At 32.2% G+C, this 21,808-nt stretch overlaps 4 protein-coding genes and 1 non-coding gene across 6 annotated transcripts; 3 read left to right on the forward strand and 2 right to left on the reverse strand.

Moving 5' to 3' along the window:
- Positions 1-1,057: 1,057 nt before the first annotated feature.
- On the reverse strand, positions 1,058-4,065 carry LOC114378344. The gene is made up of 5 exons (XM_028336921.1): positions 3,527-4,065; positions 3,116-3,385; positions 2,676-2,940; positions 2,196-2,312; positions 1,058-1,535 (listed from the first exon to the last, which is right to left on the reverse strand). Exons 1-5 carry the CDS (start codon positions 3,779-3,781, stop codon positions 1,423-1,425), a joined length of 1,020 nt encoding a protein of 339 aa, XP_028192722.1. The 5' UTR covers positions 3,782-4,065; the 3' UTR covers positions 1,058-1,422.
- A 6,271-nt stretch (positions 4,066-10,336) lies between these two features.
- Positions 10,337-12,400, forward strand: LOC114380342 (universal stress protein PHOS34-like). Its single transcript, XM_028339345.1, has 4 exons — positions 10,337-10,662; positions 10,778-10,887; positions 10,996-11,114; positions 11,955-12,400. Exons 1-4 carry the CDS (start codon positions 10,488-10,490, stop codon positions 12,043-12,045), a joined length of 495 nt encoding a protein of 164 aa, XP_028195146.1. The 5' UTR covers positions 10,337-10,487; the 3' UTR covers positions 12,046-12,400.
- A 1,945-nt stretch (positions 12,401-14,345) lies between these two features.
- Positions 14,346-14,417, forward strand: TRNAD-GUC. Its single transcript has one exon. It is a non-coding gene; the product is annotated as a tRNA-Asp (tRNA).
- Positions 14,418-14,512: 95 nt separating this feature from the next.
- Positions 14,513-16,254, forward strand: LOC114380415. Its single transcript, XM_028339459.1, has 2 exons — positions 14,513-15,892; positions 15,977-16,254. The coding sequence occupies exon 1, from the start codon at positions 14,576-14,578 to the stop codon at positions 15,188-15,190; it is 615 nt and encodes a 204-aa protein (XP_028195260.1). The 5' UTR covers positions 14,513-14,575; the 3' UTR covers positions 15,191-15,892; positions 15,977-16,254.
- Positions 16,255-16,327: 73 nt separating this feature from the next.
- Positions 16,328-18,201, reverse strand: LOC114380413 (protein THYLAKOID ASSEMBLY 8-like, chloroplastic). Of its 2 annotated transcripts, none has more exons than XM_028339457.1 (3): positions 17,734-18,201; positions 17,185-17,575; positions 16,328-16,707 (listed from the first exon to the last, which is right to left on the reverse strand). In XM_028339457.1, the coding sequence occupies exons 1-2, from the start codon at positions 18,109-18,111 to the stop codon at positions 17,186-17,188; spliced, it is 768 nt and encodes a 255-aa protein (XP_028195258.1). In that variant the 5' UTR covers positions 18,112-18,201; the 3' UTR covers positions 16,328-16,707; position 17,185. The 2 variants fall into 2 exon arrangements, with proteins under 2 accessions (XP_028195258.1, XP_028195257.1); XM_028339456.1 differs by having other exon boundaries at positions 16,328-16,717.
- Positions 18,202-21,808: the final 3,607 nt, after the last annotated feature.

The raw sequence follows: 21,808 nt of genomic DNA on the forward strand, positions 1-21,808 counted from the left end.
AAAATATATTCGAACAAGTACATATTAATATCATCCTAGAAAAGTAGCGATTACATCTTGTAAGAGATGAGAATTTCATAGAAGTAAATATCAATTGTTTTTTCTTTTGTTACAAAATATCAACTGTATAATTTAAATAGATTATTAAAACTAATTAAAATTATTTTGACTTCTCCCTATATATCAACTATAATATATATATATATATATATATATATATATATATATATATATATATATATATATATATATATACTTTAACACATTTTTATAATGATCAACCAAATAATTGATTCATTTGATTTTTTTTGGAAGGCCAATAGTTGAATCGTTTGATTTAATTTAAAATTTAAAAGCAATTATCCTTTTACATGTAAAAATCTATAACAAACGGCCATGTATGTCACTATTGATGTAGAAGTAACCAAGTCAGGGAGGTGGCTAAATGAAGCGACCCTTTTTTTTTCCGCCATTCATGGACAAGCCTTGATAACAAATAAAGAATCTGATTAATTCCTTGTGACTTGTGAGGGACCAGAGAACTCATTGTATTTGTACAGCGACTAATCCTAACTATGTCTACTTTGCTACTATTTGCGAATTATTGTTGAAATAATGGTTATAATAATATTACAAATATCTGTTAAAATAAAATTCCCTTCTTTTATTTCTCTTCCTTCCGTCGTGCATACCAAAAACTATATATTCTGATTAATGTTATTCTTATTGTCATATTGGGTTGACTTGTTTTACATTTTCTAGAATATTGTTAAGGATGATCATTGATGAGGTTGTTTATTAGATACTATTCAAAATTCTTTTATTTGAGAAACCAACAGAATTGCTCCTAACCCTCTTGCGCTTTACGGCTATAAAATAGAACTGCAAGAAGAGTTGAACAAAACAAGAGAGAACAAAGATGCCATAATTTGAGCTGACCTGTTAGAAAGGATTTTAAAAGACTTCCTTGGACAAGACGGTCAATACTCAATTACTCATCACTAAACTAAAAGAGCTGAAATTTTCTAGTTATATGAAGAGATTAAGCCCACATTATTGAGAATATTAATTGGTCCGCTTCTATACAAGATTTTATTATTATTTTTCTGTATGATCCTCGATCGTTGAGAACTATATAGACTATTAGACTTATTCCCAAAAAGGGAGAAGCAAAGCACAAAACAATTAAGACTATATTTGTAATCCATAATATCATTATTGACTCGACATTCAATCTATGTAAAAGAATTCCCCATATATTGACCCAGTCTGAAATATGAATTGGGAGTTGGGTTTATTTATTCCTCTGCAACCTTTTTTTTTTTTTCTTTCTCCTGTTCTGGCAGAAATTGCCAAGACAACTTATATATCATGAATGTGTTAAAACTAAAATGAGACCCCTCTAAGGTTTGCACAGCGATTTCAATAGGTCCATTCTTGAGGCAGAATCATCTCATTCTGGATATGTGCCGGTTTGTAGCGTGATTGGCGCTTTTGTAATGAATACATGCCATCCCTGTTACTCACTAAAACATCTGCAAACATAACAATAACATAGAAACTCAATCAGACATATGCATATTCAGGGCCCTCTCCGACATTTTTGGATCCAGAGAAAAACTAAAAAAAAAACCCATAAACAATAAATAATGGAAACGTATTTTATGAATAATTCATAGATAAAAAATTTCATAAATTTATAAATTTAATCTAAAAAAATAATACACAAAACTCTTATATATTAAAAAGTTCACCAAAATGAAGTTAATAAAATTTTTAAAATTTTTTAAAAAAATTGCAAAACTCCTTAAAATAAGAGCCTTAAGTTGTCATCATCTTGAGCATGTGTCCGAGACAGTAATATGCATATTCCATTTACCTAGTCAATGAGTGTGACATTTCAATTTTTGGATTTTAATGTGGAAACTGAACCAATTTTCGAAAACAAAGTCTGACATCCTAATCTTTTTTCCACTTTCCTCAGAAGACTTTCAATGAAAATAAACTTAAATAATAATTTGTGATTGAATAATTATATATATGTATATTATCCATTAATATCACCTTATAGTTTTTGAGATAAATATTATTGGCTGGTTGTTGAAACATATTTAATAGCACAGTTGATTAAAGCCAAATAGTATACTAGTACGTGTTTTTGTCCACAAGAAGAGTGCATGTTGATAATTAAGTACCATGTAGGGGAGGGAAGCCGCCAGGTTTAGGCCCAGACGTGGCAGCCCTTTGCTCAAAGTGGAGTTGCAAAGCCTGTACTACTCTAGCTGGTATAAGAACTGTGGAGCATCCTTTATCTTTTCAAATCACAGACAATGAAACAAAACATTAATTTCGGTGAAAGATGTTCAACCAACAGATGCTGTTTATTTATTTAAATTTAAATATCTTTCATGATTGACTTTTTGCTTTAGCCAAAAGGAACAGGTGAATTAACCACATAGAAGATGGATTAGAAACAATTCCATTTCAAATTAACAGTGAAGAAGATTTCGTTAAATGAAGCTCTCAAAACAGAGTTGAAAACTAGTTAATTCGTATATTAACTATGGTATGGTTGAGATTCCACGTCAGGAGTCACCTAAGTCGACGACCAGCGAACAAACAATTATAGGAAATGATGAAGCAGCGCCAAATTCTTAAAGCGACCGAAACACTACCTGGTCTCTTACGTGACTCCAACGGTGCACTTGTTCTGCCACATGGCAAGAAAACACCAGTTCCACAAGACTTGCCTCTTGAACCAGCTTGCTGGTGTGAACGATTGTGCCACGGTGGACGAGTCCTCCATCCTTTATCACACCCATCATCAATCCCTTTAACTTTCTTCTGAAATTGCTGTGATATCTGCCCATGATTTTTTCCTCTGTATGCAGTTAGTTTATGCTTCTCAGACAGAATCTGCTCTTGCCTGACCCGAGACAACTATAACGAGGAAACAAACTAGTGAACACTATGTTGTTGGAATGAAATTTATTAATATGCCATGAAAAAAATTAACTTGTTTATCCAAGTTATTAATTTCTTCATCTATAAAAGTTTATGGCTTTAACCAAAAATAAAAATACAGAAAGGGTGTCAACTGTTACTGTTATCTCACTTGAATTGCTTGAATTTGTTCATGAAGGAGAGAGCAGGCTCCAACGTTTGAGATCTCCAACCTGTGATTCCCATAACCAGGATTGTATTTGGAACTGTCCCTTTCGTCAAGCTTCATCTTCTCTAACATCTCCACCACATCGTAGGTGCTGTTCCAACAAAAGTCATAGCTATTAGGCGATGGTTCCTGAGAAGAATCTTCAGAACTACCCTGAATTGAGATCAAAGTTGACGAGAGCGTTGACTGGGGCGAACTAACTGAATCCCATAGCTTCAGCAGAAGAAAGAAATAGGAGAAAAAAAACTTGATTATGCCATAGCTAGAAACTGAGGGAATAAAAAAAAAAAAGAAGTTTTAAATTTTGACACGCTGACAAATAGACCATAGAAGAAAAAACAAGTTTATTATTACCGATTCCAGATGGTCAGAACCAATGCTTGAGGAATCGAATTTGGTGTTGTCTTGAGGCATGAAGTGAGGCATATTTGGGACGGGAATGAGCAGCTCCGGTGGCTTTAAATCATGTCCGCTAATGTTGTTGTTGTTGTTGTTGCAGTTGGTGTGATTGGGGTCACGTGATGGTATTGGTATTGGTGGAAGAATATGTTCGCCCCGTTCGTCATGGAGGAACTGATGCTGAAAAGGTATCGATGAGTTAATAGCCATGAATATGATAAAGGTGGTGTTGTGGTTATAATTTTCTTGGAGGATAATGATCAGATAGGTAAGGTGGGGCTTTAATGAGTTGCGAGTATGGTTGTCTCTGGCTGGAGGGGATTCAATGATTACTTTGATAAGGGAAGCAGAGTGTGATAGTGTTGTGTGTGTTTTGTGCGCCCCCCATATGGCACTAAGAAGGTTTTAAAAAGGTGGTGTTTTAAGGAAGTTAGCAAGCGACAGCTTTTTAAGGAGGGGAGAAAACACCAGTGTTTGGGATTTGGAACACGGGAAGGGCAAATTGAGAGGGGTCTTAGGTTTTTTTTGGTGTCAACCAAAATATCCTTCCAATGATAATTATACACTAATTCTTTTTTCCACATAGAGATAATTAAAATAGATTTTTTTCTTCTTATTGTAGCAAAGTCTATTAGATTTTTTCTTCATCTAGCAAAGTCTTGTATATATCAGTTAAGGGGTGTATTAAATTTTATAGTACAACAAAGGGGTGGTCTAAGCAAAAGCATCCGAAAGGTCCTCTTAAAAACCAGTTCATAAGGGGATGGTCTACCCAGTATATAAGCACTTATCATATTTATGAATTACCCAATGTGAGACTATTCTTAACAGGGTGGGTTAATTAATGTGAAATTATTTAGTTTAATTAATAGTTTTAAATTCTTTATATTATTTAACTGTGTTAAATATTAAAAAAAATTGAGGTTTATAATAATTTTACCATTCTCAAAATTACCTCCAAAAAAATACTTGTGATTTGGAAAGGGGAAAAAAAAGTCTTATATACTCACACGATCAAGAAATAGAGCCAATGACAAAGAAATTCAATTATTTACCGAGTATAAAGGCCAAGAATGACTGGTATTAGGACACGGTGGTGAAGGGGTGGGTCCAGTGGCTGTTGAGGCTCAAAGGTCGGCTTTTATTAGTTGGAGCTGTGCCTCTTATCTGCCATTTGTGGCCTTCTCTTGAAACTGCAACCACTTCTACTTCAACACTAAAATGCCCTGCTATGAATAATTACAAAAAATAAAATCAAATGAACTTTTACTTCAATAATTGAAGTCAATCTTTGTTGCCTTTTTATTACACGTTGTCAAGATAAAACTTCAATTTGAATAAAATAATTATATGAAAAATACTTAAATGACTATAATCATTTTTATCCTACACTGAAATGGCTGGAATTAGTTGGATAATATGAATTCTATAACTGACTTATATTGAAGATTATTGTATAACCGGTCAATCATTCATATATTTCACATTCTCAAAGAAAGGTTTTCATGACTCCATTTCTGCACTTGAAACAAACCAACTGTGAAATTAGGGTAGAAACAACAAGCCAGTATTTTTCAAGAGTCCACACCGCAATCCCGTGGGTCACACTCGCCGGGAGCACTCAAGTCAAGAAATGCAAGAACCGGTAAGTCGTTAACATTTGGCAATTACTAGCTAGTAAACGCTAATGGCTGACAAGTATCACTTGCATTTAAATTTCCAAGTCTTATTAAAATTGTCCTTCCATATCTTCTGGTCAACTCTGAGTCGATTGAAGTTCACACATATTTTAACTTCTTTGTGTCACAATGCTTACTTAAGGTTGATTTATTTGAATGTTAAACAATTCGATCTAAATACATATTAGTCCTAAAAGATGGGACAGAATATACATTCACATGTTGTTTTGGATAGGTCCCTTAAACCCTAGAAAATCTATATATACGGGAAGAAAAACAAAAAACAAAAAACAAAATAGTATAATAGTATTTTTATAGTGGTATTTGCGATTTAATAGTTACGAGAAAAACAAGTGTTGGTGTGAATACAAGGATGTTTGTCACGTTGGAGACAAAAAAAATGAAACTCGAACGTTGAGCTGAAGTGAAACGGTCTGACTCTATGGACTATGGCCGAAAAGGAAGACTTATAGTGCCTTCTATCTTAGAGTTCATCACACGCATGAATAATGAGGTATTCTTCCAATGTTTCGGCATGAATTAATAATGGTAAACTTTATTACTTAAGCGTACGTCCAAAAACAAATATTGGAGTAAACAAAACGGTGTTTGTTCTGGTCATTCAGAGAGGATGTAGACGTTGTTATTACTAGTAAATTACAACGATGCCATATAATTATATATTTCACTTTCGCCCGTATGGAATATTTAGAACAATACGTAAAGCGTGATGGATGACAAAATCACCCAGAGAAAGTCGAATAAAGCACCATGGCCCATGGGAGTTGTTGAGTTTTGACGCCAGAATTCTAATTAATTGGAAAGATTGTATTTTACTACTAACATTCTACTGAACTCCACCAAATAATAATAATGAATTTGAATATATAGTGTATATATATAACATTAAACAAGATTTTTAGTTAATAAAAAAATTAAAAATCAACTAAAATATCTTTTTAAACGCAGCCTTAAAGTGTTACTATTGACTTCCTTTAAAGACATAAAATCATCAATGATTAAATCAATGTTCCAAAAAAAAAAACAGATCAAAATTAAAAGTTTTAGGTATTTCTTCCAAAACTAGTGAAAAGAATGCTTCTTTTTTTTTAAGTTTTAACATCAATTTATTGAAAATTGAAATTTATCCGTTGAGAACACGTTAACACATCAGCAACTTTGACGTTTGTGTCTCTGTTGGAATCGACCTACAACTCTGCTTCACACAAAGAAACTAACCAAAATGGGTGTTGCGTGAGTAGCAACCGATCTTCATTCCTAGCTTTGTCATGAATGACTTCTGAAATTTTAATTCCGACACAATTTTTACGTAGTTCTAGAATTTAAATTTCAGAAAACATTTTTTCTACTGTTCTATAATATAATTCCTTGAATGATGAAACTAAACACGTAGAGATAACACTATTAAACTAAGCAATAAATAATCATTTTTGTCACTGCACATGTAAAATACTAATAAATTCATCTTTAAAAGATAAAAATTTAAATTTTAGTCTCCAAAAGTAAAAAAATGCGATAAAATTATTTCATCCGTTAATTTTCATTAATAAAAAAGCCTACGTGACACATTCATAAACAAATTTGTCAACGCTTTACACATTTAGGGACGAAAATGACTATTTACCCAAAATATAATTTAATCTTTACATTTCTCCTTTTTTAATTGTTGTAAACATAACACTACAATAAGTACTTAAAAAATAAAAAATAAACATAAGTTAAAACAAACATAATAATAAGCATAATATTGATTAATAAGCATGATATGTCTATTGCCGTGAAATTTTTAATATGACAATACCTTACCCAAAATATGAGACCCAAACAAAAATACATAGTCATTAAGTTAATTCTTACAAAAAAAATGAAACCTAACTTGATTTTGTCACTACATAATGTTGTCACAATAAAAATTTCAACAAAAATATTATACTTATTTATGGATATTATGTTTATTATAACTTATGCTTATTTTTTTGTGTTTTTTTAAGTGTTTATTGTAATATTATGTTTGTAACAATTAAAAAAAGAAAAAGATAAAAATTAAATTATATTTTGAATAAGTAATAATTTTCGTCCTTGTATAAGTAGAACGTTAGTAAATTCGTTCTTGGATGTCTCACATATGTTCTTTCATAAACAGTAACGAATGAAAGTTAACGGATGCATAAATTTAGTGTACTTTTTTTACTTTCAAAACTAAAATTTAAATTTTTATCTTTTAAAAAATAAATTTATCAATGTTCTACATATTCAAGAAGGAAAATGATCATTTACTTTAAATTAAAAGTAGCTAAAAAAAAGGAAGTTCTTAAATCTCTTTGTTGCCTTTATTTGGGCCGTGAGCCATCTACTATTAATTGAAAGCCTATAGACATTAGCCACTAATGACTCTCTTTTAACATAGGCCCAAGTAGCCACTAGAGAAAAATAGGAAAGTAGTTTTTCACTCTCAGGAACATTACATTTAAGTTTTAAGCGTAAAAGTTAGTTATTAATAGGGATGGGAGATGGCAGAAAAATTTGTGCTGGTGGATATCTGCATATAAACTCCACAATTGATATAAAATGAGTAATCTAAACGAATATCCGTTAGTTAAGTCTCAACGCAGCCACCCAACCTCCCTTCCCTCAGCTACGCTCTCTGTAGTCTGTACCCACGCCAGACAAGTAGCAATTAGGCACTGTTAAGTCACTAAAGTACCAATATAATATGACATCTATCAATAATAATACATATAACTTTTTTTTCAAAAAAAATATATTTGCACATGACATTCTCAAAAGCTCCAAACAATAAATTTATTAGATTTTTTAAAAGAGAATTTATTTTAAATTATATAATAAATATTATGTAAATATAATAATTAATTGCAATCAGATTTTTTAAAATTTTTAACTATAACAATGAAAATGATTAATAATGATTTATGATAATTATACATATTATATTCTTTTACTGCATAGGTATTATTATTATTGTTAAACTAATTGATCATTAACGGATGCAAGTAATATAAAAAAAATAATTATTAGTAATGAATATGAAATTGCTACAAATATTTTATAAACAATTTTGAATAGATTTAAATGTAATTTTGATCTATCTATTTTGTTTAATCCGTAATTTTAGTTTTTAATTTTAAAATAGAAATATTTGGTCCCTTTATTTTGGTTCTCATATTTTTTAAAAAATTTAATTTTATTTATGTTTTATTTTTTAAATTATAATTATTTAAATCACTTTTTGATGATACTTTAAATGAATATGTTAGATTTAAGGTCCAACTATATCAAAATAAACAAAAGTCATAGGCAAAATTGTGAATTTGACAAATTATAAATTTACTAAAATAAGAGACCAAATATCTTTATTTTAAAATAAATAACTAAAATCACATAATTTTTCAAAATAGATAGAACAAATGTTTCTATTTTAAGATAGAGTAACCAAAATTACGGATTGAGCAATATAAGAAGACTAAAATTATATTTAAGTCTTTTGAATATATATCTTTATTAATTCCTAATAATAATCTTCTTTGGTGTCCTTCACTATTTGTTGTTTATGAGTTTGTCTCACACTTATTTGCACACATAATAATTTATGCATAATTATTTGCATACAAAATAATTTTAAGACAATTATGACTTTCAAAAATAAAAAAATATAATTTTTATAGTATCTTCTAATTAAACATAATTTTACAATCATCATACATAATCATGAAAATTATTAGTATATGATATTTTTATTTTTTTTTACTAATTTAAATAAAAAAATATCAATAATTCTTACTATTTTTTTTTAAAAATATACATTTAAAATTTATTTTATAAAAATACTTTAAAAAATATTTACCCATACATTGATTTCAATATTCTATTAATTAACAAATGATTTTGTTTAATAAGTCTGATCAGAAGTGATTAGGAATTCCGTTACATGTCCAATATGAAAAAACATTTTTCTGCATAAATTTGTAGTTTTATTTTATTTAAATTTGTGCATCTAACATTACAGAAAAAGAAAATAATTCAATTTAATGTAAAAAAAAGTGAATCTTAAAAGTTCTTAAAATAATAACTTAGCGAGTTCAATCACATTTAGAAAACTATATTTCATGATAAAAACAATAATCTATCTTTAGGGGGCGTTTTCTAGGAAAGAATTTTTTTTATACCTGAAAATTATGATTCCTAAAAATGATGAATCCTAAAAATTGTATTTTATGTGAATAAATAAAATTTATTTAGTTAATTATTGAAATTTTAAGATAAATTTTATAGGAATCACAGTTACATAATATTTTTAACATATTAAAATTTTTATTAAAGAGTAAGATGATGAGTTAACTATAGTAAAAGAAAAATTATTTGGAATAATAATATTCTCACCTCTCTTGGAAATTTTTTTGTGAGAAACGGATTAAAAAATACTTTGGAAAAACATGGTTTTCTAGTAATGTTATTTTTAAAAAATTGATACCAAATATAACAAACTAAGTTTTTCAACCTAAAATTTTTGGGAAAGGAATCTTTTTCTCCAACCAAACGCCCATTAAGATTTTCATAAAGATCAATTTTCAGTTACAAATCTAATATTTTAAATTTTAATTATTTTGAGATAAACAAAAAATGGTTATTATTAATTTTAAAAATAAAATAACCTTTTGCATGACTTGTTAGCACTAATCAAGATTTAATATTTTTTAATAAAAGAATACACACATTTATAAATTAAAATATAAAACTTAGATAGGGAAATTCTAATTTTCTTTAAACTGAGTCTCCATTAAACATCTATAATATTATTTGTTTGATCTTTTTATAGATTTATTTCACACAATACTCTCTTAATTAGTAAAAAAATCTCTATTTATGCCAAATAATTTATATTAATTTCTATCTCTAAAGTATACTTTAATAGCAATTTTTTTTACAAAATTATTATTATCAATTTAAAATATAAATTATATATATTACAAATATTTATTTATTATATAAAAACAACATTTTTATCAAAACATTAATGTTTGACATTTGACACGCGGAAGACCGACAAAAAGAAGAAACGTTATCACAAATTGGATTCTTAGTGTCTTACTCCGAACAGTGAACCCTCACCTAACAATCAACCCTACCATTCCAAAGCTCGAAGGTGAACAGTGAGTGAGTGAGTTATTCAGAACCCAGGATTTGGCGAAAGTGAAGCGATGAGCAGTGATAGGAATATTGGGGTTGCCTTGGACTTTTCCAAAGGAAGCAAAATCGCTCTCAAATGGGCTATTGACAATCTTCTCCGCAACGGTGACATACTCTACATCGTCCACATCAAGCCTTCCGGAGGAAGTGAATTCCGAAATCTTCTCTGGTCCACCACTGGTTCACGTAAGCTCCTTTTTTAACTCTACCCTTATCATCAAAATCCTTTTTTTGTTGTTGTCTTTATTATGTTGTGGAATTTGGATCTCTGATTTCTGATTACGCTGTGATCTGGGTGAAGCTCTGATTCCGTTGTCGGAGTTTCGTGAGAAGGAGGTGATGCATCACTATGAGGTGGATACTGATGCTGAGGTGTTGGACTTGCTTGACACCGCTTCTAGGGAGAAACAGGTTCTTACCTTATTGTGTGTTGTTTCTTGGATTGGTTTTTCATGTTTTGATTTAGTTAATGTTGTTTTTGTTGCATGTTGAGTTTGACTGAATTTTCCTTGAATATAGGTGACTGTGGTGGCAAAGCTATACTGGGGGGATGCAAGAGAGAAAATTGTGGAAGCTGTTGGGGATTTAAAGCTTGACTCTTTGGTCATGGGTAGCAGAGGATTGGGCGCCATACAGAGGTCTTTCTTTTCCTTTTAATCTTTTAGTCCTCTAGTCTTCTTTATTTATTTATTTTCATCCGTGGAAATTGCAGACATTATAGGGGACTTACAATACTTACTGCTCAATCAACTAAGTTAGATCTAGAGATAAGTACATGCATCAAAATAAAATTGTGTGAACTAACAATAATTTTTTAAATTAGATTTTCAAATAACAACACTTAGAATGTAATTAGATGCAGTAGTTCCTTATGTACATTTTCTGTTGATTTTCTATTAGGATTGAAATTTTATCTTTAAAATCTTATGTTGACCTTTAATGTATTTTTTTCTTTTGTATAGATCACTGATGCGTGACTTTAATTTTTTATTAGAGAACAATTCTGGAAACACTTAAAGAGACTGTATCTATGCTTTGTCTCATGTCAAATGCATCTTAACTTGAACTTTGGTTCTAGTGATAGTCTTGAGTTTTGAATCCCCTTCGAAGATGAGGGACTTGATTAGATTTCTCGATACAATTTTTATCTTTGATAAGCATTCTCTAATTTAAAAAAAAAAATCAAATAAAACAATAAAGTTACATAAATTTTTAACATGTTAATGGGTAATTATGTCTGAACACCATAATATCAAATACACTCCACACTAACACCTACCCCCTTCTTTTATCATATTATATTACTTATCATATCTTCACTTTGCTCTTTTCTTTCTCTGGGTGTTATCTAGCATGTCATGTCCATGTATAATTTTCCAATTAGAAAATGACAGATACTTGCAAATTATCAAGTTGCATCAATCAACAGTGTTGATTAGTTGATTTATTATTTATTTATTTTAATTGCTTGATTGTAGGGTATTGCTGGGGAGTGTGACTAATTATGTCACCACAAATGCGAGTTGCCCTATAACGATTGTGAAAGACTCTGCCCCTTCTACTAACTGATATGCTACTGAATTTGGTTGGCCTTTGTAATCGGTTGTTTTTATCTTCATCAGAGACCAGACTGCTTTTCCCTCCGTTCTTACTTCTTACAGATGCTTAATTGGGTTTATGAACACACATGATGATTAAGGATTCGGCAAGCATAATGTATATTTTCGGAGTCTCTTTTAAGTGCTTGGTTATAATCACAAAATTGTGCTTATAAATAAGCTTTGTGCTGGATCTATTTCAAACTTACTAGTGCACATGATGTGGTGGTGTGAAATGTTTGATACTTTGATTCTCAGTCTTTACTGCGTCATATACTCTTATCAATCTTTTGCTTTCGGGCTATTCTATGACTTGTTTGTGTGGATGTTTAGTTTTGGGTGGCTTTCTTTAACAACAAATCCATCCCTATGTTTGTCATTCAATTTAAACATGGTCATTCTGTTGTTACTACCTACCTCTACGACAATTGCTTTTTTGGGGCGTACAAAGTGGTCTGAAAGCCTAACCAAAGATTACCTACTTACTCTTTGATGGCAGGTATATTAAAGAACAAATGCAAAGAAACACACGAAGGAATAAAATCACACTACAATTGTCGCAAATGTTATTGTCCAATCACACTACAAACGTCTTGAATAATAATTATTTAAAGGGGTTGCCAACATACACACTCAAAAAAAATTAAAGGGTATATATTAGCAATCAACACCTTTTCACTCGGACTAAAAAACCATTTATCCTTTATTTTACAACAGTAAAAAATAAAGCACTACCAAGTAATTTTCATTTCACTTATTTTTGTTTTAATTTTGAAAATGAAAATTACCCCGTTTCACTTTTCCACGTTTCTCTTTTTTTACCCACTAATTTCTCTTTTTCAGATTCTCTTCACGATTTCATCTTCTCCAAATCATCTCTTAATTTGACAAATCCCGTTTTAGTTAGAAAGGCGCCTCTGCCATGGTGTATTACGAACAAGCTGCCTGATTATATAAACTATTAATCCCGTTAAGAATTGATTGCTGCACTGATGAGTGCAATTGGATTTTTCTTTGTCAAGCGATGATTTTGTGAGAAGTTATCATCCCTGCTTGTGTTATAACAACAATATTAATTAATCCACGTATAAGTTTGAACACGAAAATCATTTGGGATCTACGACTCTAATAAAAATTTTGACATGAAAAATGAACCTCAACCTTTCTGAAATTGTGAAACAAATCCACTTTTTGGATCTTAAAGCGCATGTGACAAACTAATTAACGTGCTAAATGGTAGACCCTGAACCTCTTAAAGATAAAGCCAAATCCATCCAAATTTTAGATTGTATAAATTGATGGTTGCAGACCCTAAGCATTTTAGGAGTGGATGTGCAAGTGCAACTGTGGATTTTGTAGGACGATGGGAGAGAGAAAACAATGTTCAAATTATTTGTATTTTCAAAAATTAAAATTGCATAATTGTCCTTCAACTTACCCTGTTCTAAAAGGATGACTTTTTTTTTTCTAACATAAAAGGTATTAAATGCTAACATATACCTAATTTTTAAGTGGGTCTATGTTAGCAATCCCCTTATTTAAACATTCAAAAATTAAATTGAATAATTATTATTTAAATATGCTTTTTTAGAATACTATGCGAAACATATGGTTAAAGTTATTAAAATTTAAAATATTGCATTAACATACAAAAATTATAATAATTATTTACGCAATGCTAATATGTTGTTTTGATCGTTTATCACTTGTTTATATAATTTTTATTATTTAACGTGAGTTGTTTTAAAAAAAACTATTGTAGACAAGTTTGAAAAACTAATATATGTAATATACATATTTAATGAAAATGAGAAAAAGAAATATTAATATTTTTACACGATTTAGTAAATTCTTAAATTATTTTTTTAAAAAAAGTTACTATCTATAATTATTAATAATGAGAATTATCTCATTTGGTGTTGTGGATAATTTTACTCTTAAACTACTTCTTAAATTTTCATTATTTTTATATTATTAGTTTTTTTTATTCTCATTTTTTAACTTCTATTTTTTGATTATTTAAAAAATTTAGAGAGACATTTTGTGCCTCTCTTCCCCTAATTAGAAAATAATATTGAGTATGAAAAATAAACACGGTTTAAATAACATGACGACAATATATAATTTATCTCAGTATTTATTGCAGCAAAACATTAAACTGAAAAAAAAATAATCAATTAATAGTGAATGAGAGTTTGAATGAGGAAATTCTGTCAATTGTTAAGACAGTAGTTACATTTTGTAGTATGTCTTTGAACCATGAAACCAAATGTCGTTGTAGTATAGTGGTAAGTATTCCCGCCTGTCACGCGGGTGACCCGGGTTCGATCCCCGGCAACGGCGAGTGTTTTTTAATTTGTTAAGTTAACCGGGTTTGGTTCCAAACGTAAGCTTCTACGCGACACACAATTGTTATATTGTTGCTTGCAAGCAATACAAATACAATTTCTTTTTTGAGCAAACAAAATCGCATCCAGTTATATCCCAAGAAAAATACTATAATGTTATCTTCCTTTGGTTTTGTTTCATCAGCCTATATGTCTGATTCCGACGTGTCACGCCGGAAAATGACAACAACGACGAGAATTCACATAATGGCCTTAGACGGCATCGTCAACGTTAATTCACTCTTCACCTTAGCCCTATTCCTCGGCATCACCACCACCAGCACCACCAACACCCTCATCGGCGACGACAACGCCGCATGCGCCGCCGGAGCCTCCATTTCGGAAGGCCTCATCGCGTTCCACGTGTACTCCTTCAGCTCGTTTCTATTCTCGAGCCTCATCGCTTTGGCTCTCAAAAACATCATCAACTTCAGCAAGGACATCAAAGACGGTGACGTCGTTCTGGACAACAACAACAACAACTGGGTTCACAGTGCTGCGAAAATTAACACTGTTGTTTTGAGGTTGGGAACTCTCGTTTCGGCTTTTGGGTCGGTTTTCGGATGTGGGTTCTTGGTGATGGCTCTTGTGGATTTGGTACAGATCAAGTTGGGAACTTTGGCTTGTGGTAGTCCTCATACTTTTGCTGCCGTGGCTCCATTGCTTGTTCTTGTTCCCACTGCGCTACTGATCTATGTTGTTCTCGTCCTCTATTCCTTTACTCGTTAATTAATTAGGCTTTTATATATATTGCATAGTACTATTAAATAAATTATATTAATATGATGATTTAATGTGTCAAAGTGGATAAATCTCCACAATAGGAATCAATTTTATTGCATGTATCAAATATTGCATCATTCGATCAATTTTATTTTATTATTTTGTATGTATTATTTTAATTTTATTGCATGTATCAAATATGATATATATTTTTTTAATATAATGATCATAGAAGCCTGCAGCTTGCAGAAAATTTGTTTCCTGCTGTGCTTGCTTGGGAGGGAGGAGTGATTATCAATTACTTTTTGTGAAGCAAAATTGAAGTCCAGGCAAATGATGTTCTCTTCCCATCACTTCATTAGAATACTATTATTTGCAATCTTTCTTGCGCTGAGGAGTGGAGAACACTGAACACGTGATTAGATTTCTTCATTTTACTTGCTTCTCACCACCTCCTTCATGTGATCTCGTCTCTGATATATTTGGAAGTTACCTTATGTTCTCTCTCATTTCATAATTATACCGATATTCTCAACCTAACCAATGTATACCTCTATTTGGTTACTTTTTTTTCCTTCTTATTTTGCCTTGTTAATGTTAGCGAGTGTAAAACCTGTGTAGTGTTTATAGATAATATTCATATTAAACGAACATGGCCTTTTTTTGTTTGCTAGGAAAATGAATCAGCTGTTCGTTGATACCATAACGGTATGTTCATATGAATATTATTTTCCTAAAATTGCTATAATGGTTTCTGACACAGAGATTCTTGTGCTCTGGTTGGTTTTGTAGATCGGTGCACAGGAGAATTAAGAAAAAACAGATTTTGCAGGATTAGAATGGAGTAGCAACATTACAATTATCTTCTGCCAGTATCAATATTAATTTCATTAGGAGTAAAACTATTCACTGATTGTAGGCATTGTGCACATTTTTTCTTCACTTAAATGACGATTTGTGGAGCATATATTTTATTCACATGCAATGCAAACGAGGTTTTGTTAGCTGACGTACAAATGTATTATCTCGATGCTATAGTATTATGTTCTTTTGATACCTAACAAGACTTGTCAAATATTTTTATTTTTAATGACACAAGTTGTCAAATATTATGTCTGAAACTAAATTAAAAATGAGTGTGTATAAGGATACAATGGCAAGTGCCCCATTCCTCACTTTCTTTAACCAAAGTAACATACATCCATTAAGAAGACTGTGGTGCCAAAAGTACAACGAATTTATTTTCCTTTGGTAACAATTTGTACATTGCCGATACCAACGATGATGAAACTGAAAAAGAGCATTCAGATGTTTCAAACCGAGTGAAGTTCAATCAGTTTCAATACCAAAAGATAATCTCCCTTGAGCAAGGACTTGGATAGTAAACAGTAAATGTAAACCCACAGTCAACAAACTAACCATCCCAGAACCACAAAGCTTGAAAATGATCACAGCCTCAATTCTCAACTCCTACATCTGCAGTCATTTGACGATCCAGCTCCTTCCAGAATGAACCATGGCCACTGGGAGATACTATTTATAGTTTTATACAACATGAGGTTAATAGAAAATCATGTAAAATTATTGGGTAACTCCTTTTAACACTAAAAAAAATACTAATGATAGAAACCTTTTTTTATCTTAAACAAAACTAGTTTGATCCTTAAAGATGAATAAATGGTACTTAGTAACATAGTCTAAACAAGTAGCAAAATGATATAAGTGAGTACATAACTCCAATAAGACCATATAACATGCTAGAGGATGATAGGTGGAACTTAATGACAACATCATATTTCTATTTTCTAATGTCATCATGATAAGTTAAAATCTTATTCCTATTACTTCTTCTTCATTGTTGACTTTCTCCGTACAATTTCCATTCAGTAAGCCAGACTAGTGCTATCAAACTTGACTATCTTCTCATCATCTATCAACATAGAACCTATTGACCCAGATTCCCACCGGAATCAGGATAACAGAGTAAAAAGGGTTCAAACCTCAGCGTGCGCCAAATATCTCTTGTGGTGGATCATAGATACTTGAATCAGGAAAAATCTCCTCAAAATCCTGTTTCACTTTGTTTCTCAAAAGAGGATGGGGCAGAAGTCCTTTCAACAAAATCCTGAATGGCAACTCCTCTGGCGGATCAGGAGAATTCTTCATGTCCTCGTATATGTTCATGGCATCCGCGGGAGATCCATAGTTCAAGAAGCCCCTTATAACTTCAGTATAAGTCTGGGAATCGGGGAACAGATTTTCCTCTCTCATGCTTTCCCACAATTGCAATACTTCATCCATTTTCTTAGCCCTTGCCAATGCAATGATCAAGTCCTTATAGAGGTATGCATCCGGCTTGTACCAATCTTGCTTTTGCATCACCTTAAACATCTGAAAATCCATTAAGTAAGTTACTTGTAAGCTCGATACAACAAGTAGTCATAATAATGACTATTAAAAAAGGTTCTAACTAAGAAGCATTATGACAAACAGGTTACGGACAAATAACATACGAATTAAAAATGTAAAAGGATTAGGAGAGTGAAAACCATGAGAGCGAGAGAAACTTGTTCTTGGCGCTCAAGTTCGGTGAGGACAGCGATCATGTCCATCTTCAAGAGTCTGAGAACGTGAGTTTTGATGAACTTGTGAAGCTTATCCTCGTCATCGTTAAACCTCTTAAACCCCGATATGACAAAAAGCGCTTCTTTGCCAATGAGCTTTTTTCCTTTCCAAAGGGGCCCTCTGGGCCTTCCGTCGTGGTATTGCCGAAAACACGACGCCGTTTTGAACGAATTGCATTCAACAAAGGGTGATGAAGTTGAAGAAATGTGTTTGATGGGTTTGCTACTTCTCGTAAATTCTACCAGTAATAACGAAGCCAAATCACGGTTTTTCAAATTTTTAAAGAAGGAACGACTCGCCATCACACTACACAAATAAGGCACTGTTTGGTTTGAGAAGAGATATCCCAAATAGTTCGATACGAAGGGAGGCAAATCAAATTACGCAGACCAAAGCTTTATTTGGACGGGAAAGGAGGGTAGCCACTTAGCTTATATGGTTTGGGCCAAATGTTGGGCCTGGTGCCTTTTCTTTTTTATGTTCTCCTTTGATCACCCCACAGAAAAATAGAAAATACAAAAATACTTTAATTGATTTCCAATTTTCCAGTGTTATTACACTGTTGTGTAAATTACCATATAGTAAGTATATACTAATATTTGAAAAATGCAATTTCAGACCAAACATTGTTGCGAAAACAACATTCAATTTGAATTGGAGTAGAGAGAATATGACTGCCTTTGTTTTTTTATTCAGAGAAATGGGTTTTCTGGCAAGGTGGAAATGAAGCAAGTAAAAATGTAAAATGAAGAATTCTAATCATGTGTTCTCCAATCCCTAGTGCAAAATGATCGCAAAACTTGATAATTTAACTTTGCTTCACTAAAACCAATTAATATCAATGGTGCTTGTACCTCACTCCCAACTCCCAAGCAAACACAACATGGCACAATTTTTCAGCAAGCTGCACAGGCTTCCGAACTGTGATCATAATATTAAAAAAATCATCTCATCTTTTATATAGGCAATCAATTTTCAAAGATACAAGGTACAATTTCCAAACCAGAATTATAAGATTAATTTGATAGGAAAAAAAAAAGAGAAGTAAAAAAAATTATAAATTCATTAATAATTAATAATTAATATTTACATATAAAAAAATCCTAACAAAAAATAATTAGATAAATTGAATACAACACTTCGAAGTTTGAATCCGATTTGTTCATTTCATTATGCCCTTCCTACATTCGACTCATTAAAGACAATTAAATCATGGATCATTCTGCCCTTCCTACATTCTGCACCAAATCCACAAGCGCTATCACCAAGAACCCGCATCTGAAAACCGACCCAAAAGCCAAAACAAGAGTCCCCAACCTCAAAACGACAGTGTTAATTTTCGCAACACTATGAACCCAGTTGTTGTTGTTGTTGTTGTTGTCCAGAACGATCTCACCGTTGTCGACGTCCTTGCTGAAGTTCATGATGTTTTTGAGAGCCAAGGCGATGAGGCTCGAGAAGAGGAAGGAGCTGAAGGAGTACACGTGGAGCTCGATGAAGCCTTTGGAAATAGAGGCTCCGGCGGCGCATGCGGCGTTATCGTCGCGAATGAGGGTGTTGGTGGTGGTGATGATGCCGAGGAAGAGGGCTAAGGTGAAGAGCGAATTAACGTTGACGATGCCCTCTAAGGCCATTATGTACCCTACGTTTCCTCCCTTAAACTACGTAAACAAAAATCGAGTCCAACCAAAAATAACATAACTAATTTTCGTCGTTGCTGGGGATCGAACTCGTGTTGTCCGCATGGCAGGCGAAAATACTTACCACTATACTATAACAATATTTGACATTTTGTGTTCCTAGACATTTATAAATACAAAAAGTATAAAAAAGGTCTCAACTCAATTTGCACGACATGAAAAGTTTCTTTTCGTACTCACCAACCCATTGCTTGATTTATTTTTTCTTTCTAGCTTTATATTTTGATGCAATAAATACTTGAATAAATTATACCTTATTGTCTTGTTATTTAAATCAGGTTTGTGTAAGTGAACCGATCGGTTTGGTGAGCTGAGCCATTGAGCTCCTCGTATACAACGAGCGCATCATCCACCTTGCCAAACCTGCAAAGTGCGGTGATGCGACTGTTGTAGGTACACAAATCAGGTGCAACCAATCCCTTATTACCATCCTTCATCTCCTTGAAAAGTGCGAAACAAGTAGTCAAATCACCCCAACAATCAAACGAGTGGATACACACATTGTAACCCCATGCGTCAAACGAGAACCCTCTCTAAGAGCAACCAACAAGTGGTTGAAAAACTTTAAGGTTTTCTACTTTAACAATTATAGAAAACCAATAAGATTTTAAAACCTATGATTCTCACAAATAATAGATAAATGATGTTTATCTTTCTCCATAGTGAAATTCTGTCCGGTGTACTTTGATTTCTTAAAATAGGAAAGAAACAAGATTTTATTCTCTTGATTATTCTTTCTGTTTGTGATTATCAGATATTAGAGAAAATATTTTTCTCTCAGGAGGGAACCAACCACCTTAGTAGGTATTAACTCCTTTTATAATCACTACTCTCATTAGTAAGTATTAACTCCTTTTATAACCACTATTCTCATCCGTGACATCAAGGAGCTTGAAGAATATGGATAAGGTGAGAGGGAGTTGGTTTTATTCATGCAGAGCAACAAGGAGAAAGTTGTAAATTGAGGTAGGGTCGAGGTGAAGGTGTTGAAGGTAATTTAGTAATTGGAGAGCTAAGTTGAAGTTGGAGGAGATGATGAAGGAGCAGAGGAGGAGGGAGGGGATGTCGGAGAATAAACCTTCACGGGATAGGCTGTGGAGGATGAGGGAGTACACTGTGGTAGGGGAAGGGTTGTGGTGCGAACGAGACCACTCGAAGAATCGAAGATTGTGAGATGTGTGAAACGTAGGGTTTGAGAGGATTTTCATAATGAGGGGTTGGGTGATTCCGAGAATGAGGTTGTGAGCTGCAGAGTGAGAGTGGGATATCATGTTGGTGATGGATGTCGTCACCAACACCTCTCCCAATTGCTTCCAATGCCGCATTGCATTACAGTCCCAAGGTTTCTTCACTCGGAATCAAAGTATTCTCGATTGGTTTTGATTCCTTTATCAATCATCTTCCATAACATTCCTCAATCCTAAAACCCTAATCGAAAAGTAGAAACCTGAAAACGTAAAAATGTTGTGAATGGTCTATGAAACCATTGCAGCTTCTTTGTCGATGACAAATTCGAAACCCTCGACAGTGATTAGCTTCGTTGTGTCTTGCTTCTTTGTCTTCATTCCTCAAGACGGAAATTCTAGATTCCGTTCTGAAATGGATAGACTTAAATGTAATTTTTATTTTTTATTTTAAAATAAATATATTGAACCTGTTTTAAAAAATTTATGATTTTAATTCTTATGTTTCAAAATATTTTAGAAAATTTATAATTTTGATCTTATATTTTTTTAAAATAAAATAACTAAATATTTTTATTTTAAAATGGAGTGTTTCGTGTTACCGTGTTGTTGGACCGAAGCCTTGGGCCCACCAACTCATCTGTACAGGGACAGGCCAAGTTTTCAGTTATGGGGTACTGGACACTGGTCAAACACTGCATTAACACTTGTTGTAAAAATAAATAAATAAATACACTTTCAAAGTTTTTCATTCTTGCCCAACAACTTAGACCTTAATAAATAGAAAACCCAACTGCTTTGGAATTATTGGGACTAATCTAGTGGTAGAGTAAATATCACCTAGAAAGAAAAAGTATTACCATTCATATGCTCCAAATTAATATTTTGACAAAACTGTATTTGATTTAGTAAAAAATTACGTATGTTTCTGAATATATATTATCAGTGCATGTACTTGCAAATTATATATACAACCATCAAACTATTGTTCTATTAATACACTCATCATGCATTATGCAAGGACAGATAACACGGTGCAACTTCAAAATAAAAAAATCTCAAGTTTGATTTTCCTACACAACTACTATACATATTTTATGGCTGAAAATGGAGAT

This window comes from Glycine soja, chromosome 12, assembly GCF_004193775.1.
Source record: "Glycine soja cultivar W05 chromosome 12, ASM419377v2, whole genome shotgun sequence".
Classification (NCBI taxonomy): domain Eukaryota; kingdom Viridiplantae; phylum Streptophyta; class Magnoliopsida; order Fabales; family Fabaceae; genus Glycine; species Glycine soja.

Excerpts from the sequence above, each read along its gene's own strand:
- LOC114378344 (XM_028336921.1), bottom strand. The coding sequence starts at position 3,781 with ATGGCTATTAACTCATCGATACCTTTTCAGCATCAGTTCCTCCATGAC. Across the intron at positions 3,386-3,526 it reads GTTCTGACCATCTGGAATCG|CTATGGGATTCAGTTAGTTC; the intron begins GTAATAATAAAC and ends CTTCTGCTGAAG. Across the intron at positions 2,313-2,675 it reads GGAGTCACGTAAGAGACCAG|ATAAAGGATGCTCCACAGTT; the intron begins GTAGTGTTTCGG and ends TGATTTGAAAAG.
- LOC114380342 (XM_028339345.1), top strand. The coding sequence starts at position 10,488 with ATGAGCAGTGATAGGAATATTGGGGTTGCCTTGGACTTTTCCAAAGGA. Across the intron at positions 10,888-10,995 it reads CCGCTTCTAGGGAGAAACAG|GTGACTGTGGTGGCAAAGCT; the intron begins GTTCTTACCTTA and ends CCTTGAATATAG. Across the intron at positions 11,115-11,954 it reads GGATTGGGCGCCATACAGAG|GGTATTGCTGGGGAGTGTGA; the intron begins GTCTTTCTTTTC and ends GCTTGATTGTAG.
- LOC114380415 (XM_028339459.1), top strand. The coding sequence starts at position 14,576 with ATGTTATCTTCCTTTGGTTTTGTTTCATCAGCCTATATGTCTGATTCC.
- LOC114380413 (XM_028339457.1), bottom strand. The coding sequence starts at position 18,111 with ATGGCGAGTCGTTCCTTCTTTAAAAATTTGAAAAACCGTGATTTGGCT. Across the intron at positions 17,576-17,733 it reads AAGTTTCTCTCGCTCTCATG|ATGTTTAAGGTGATGCAAAA; the intron begins GTTTTCACTCTC and ends ATGGATTTTCAG.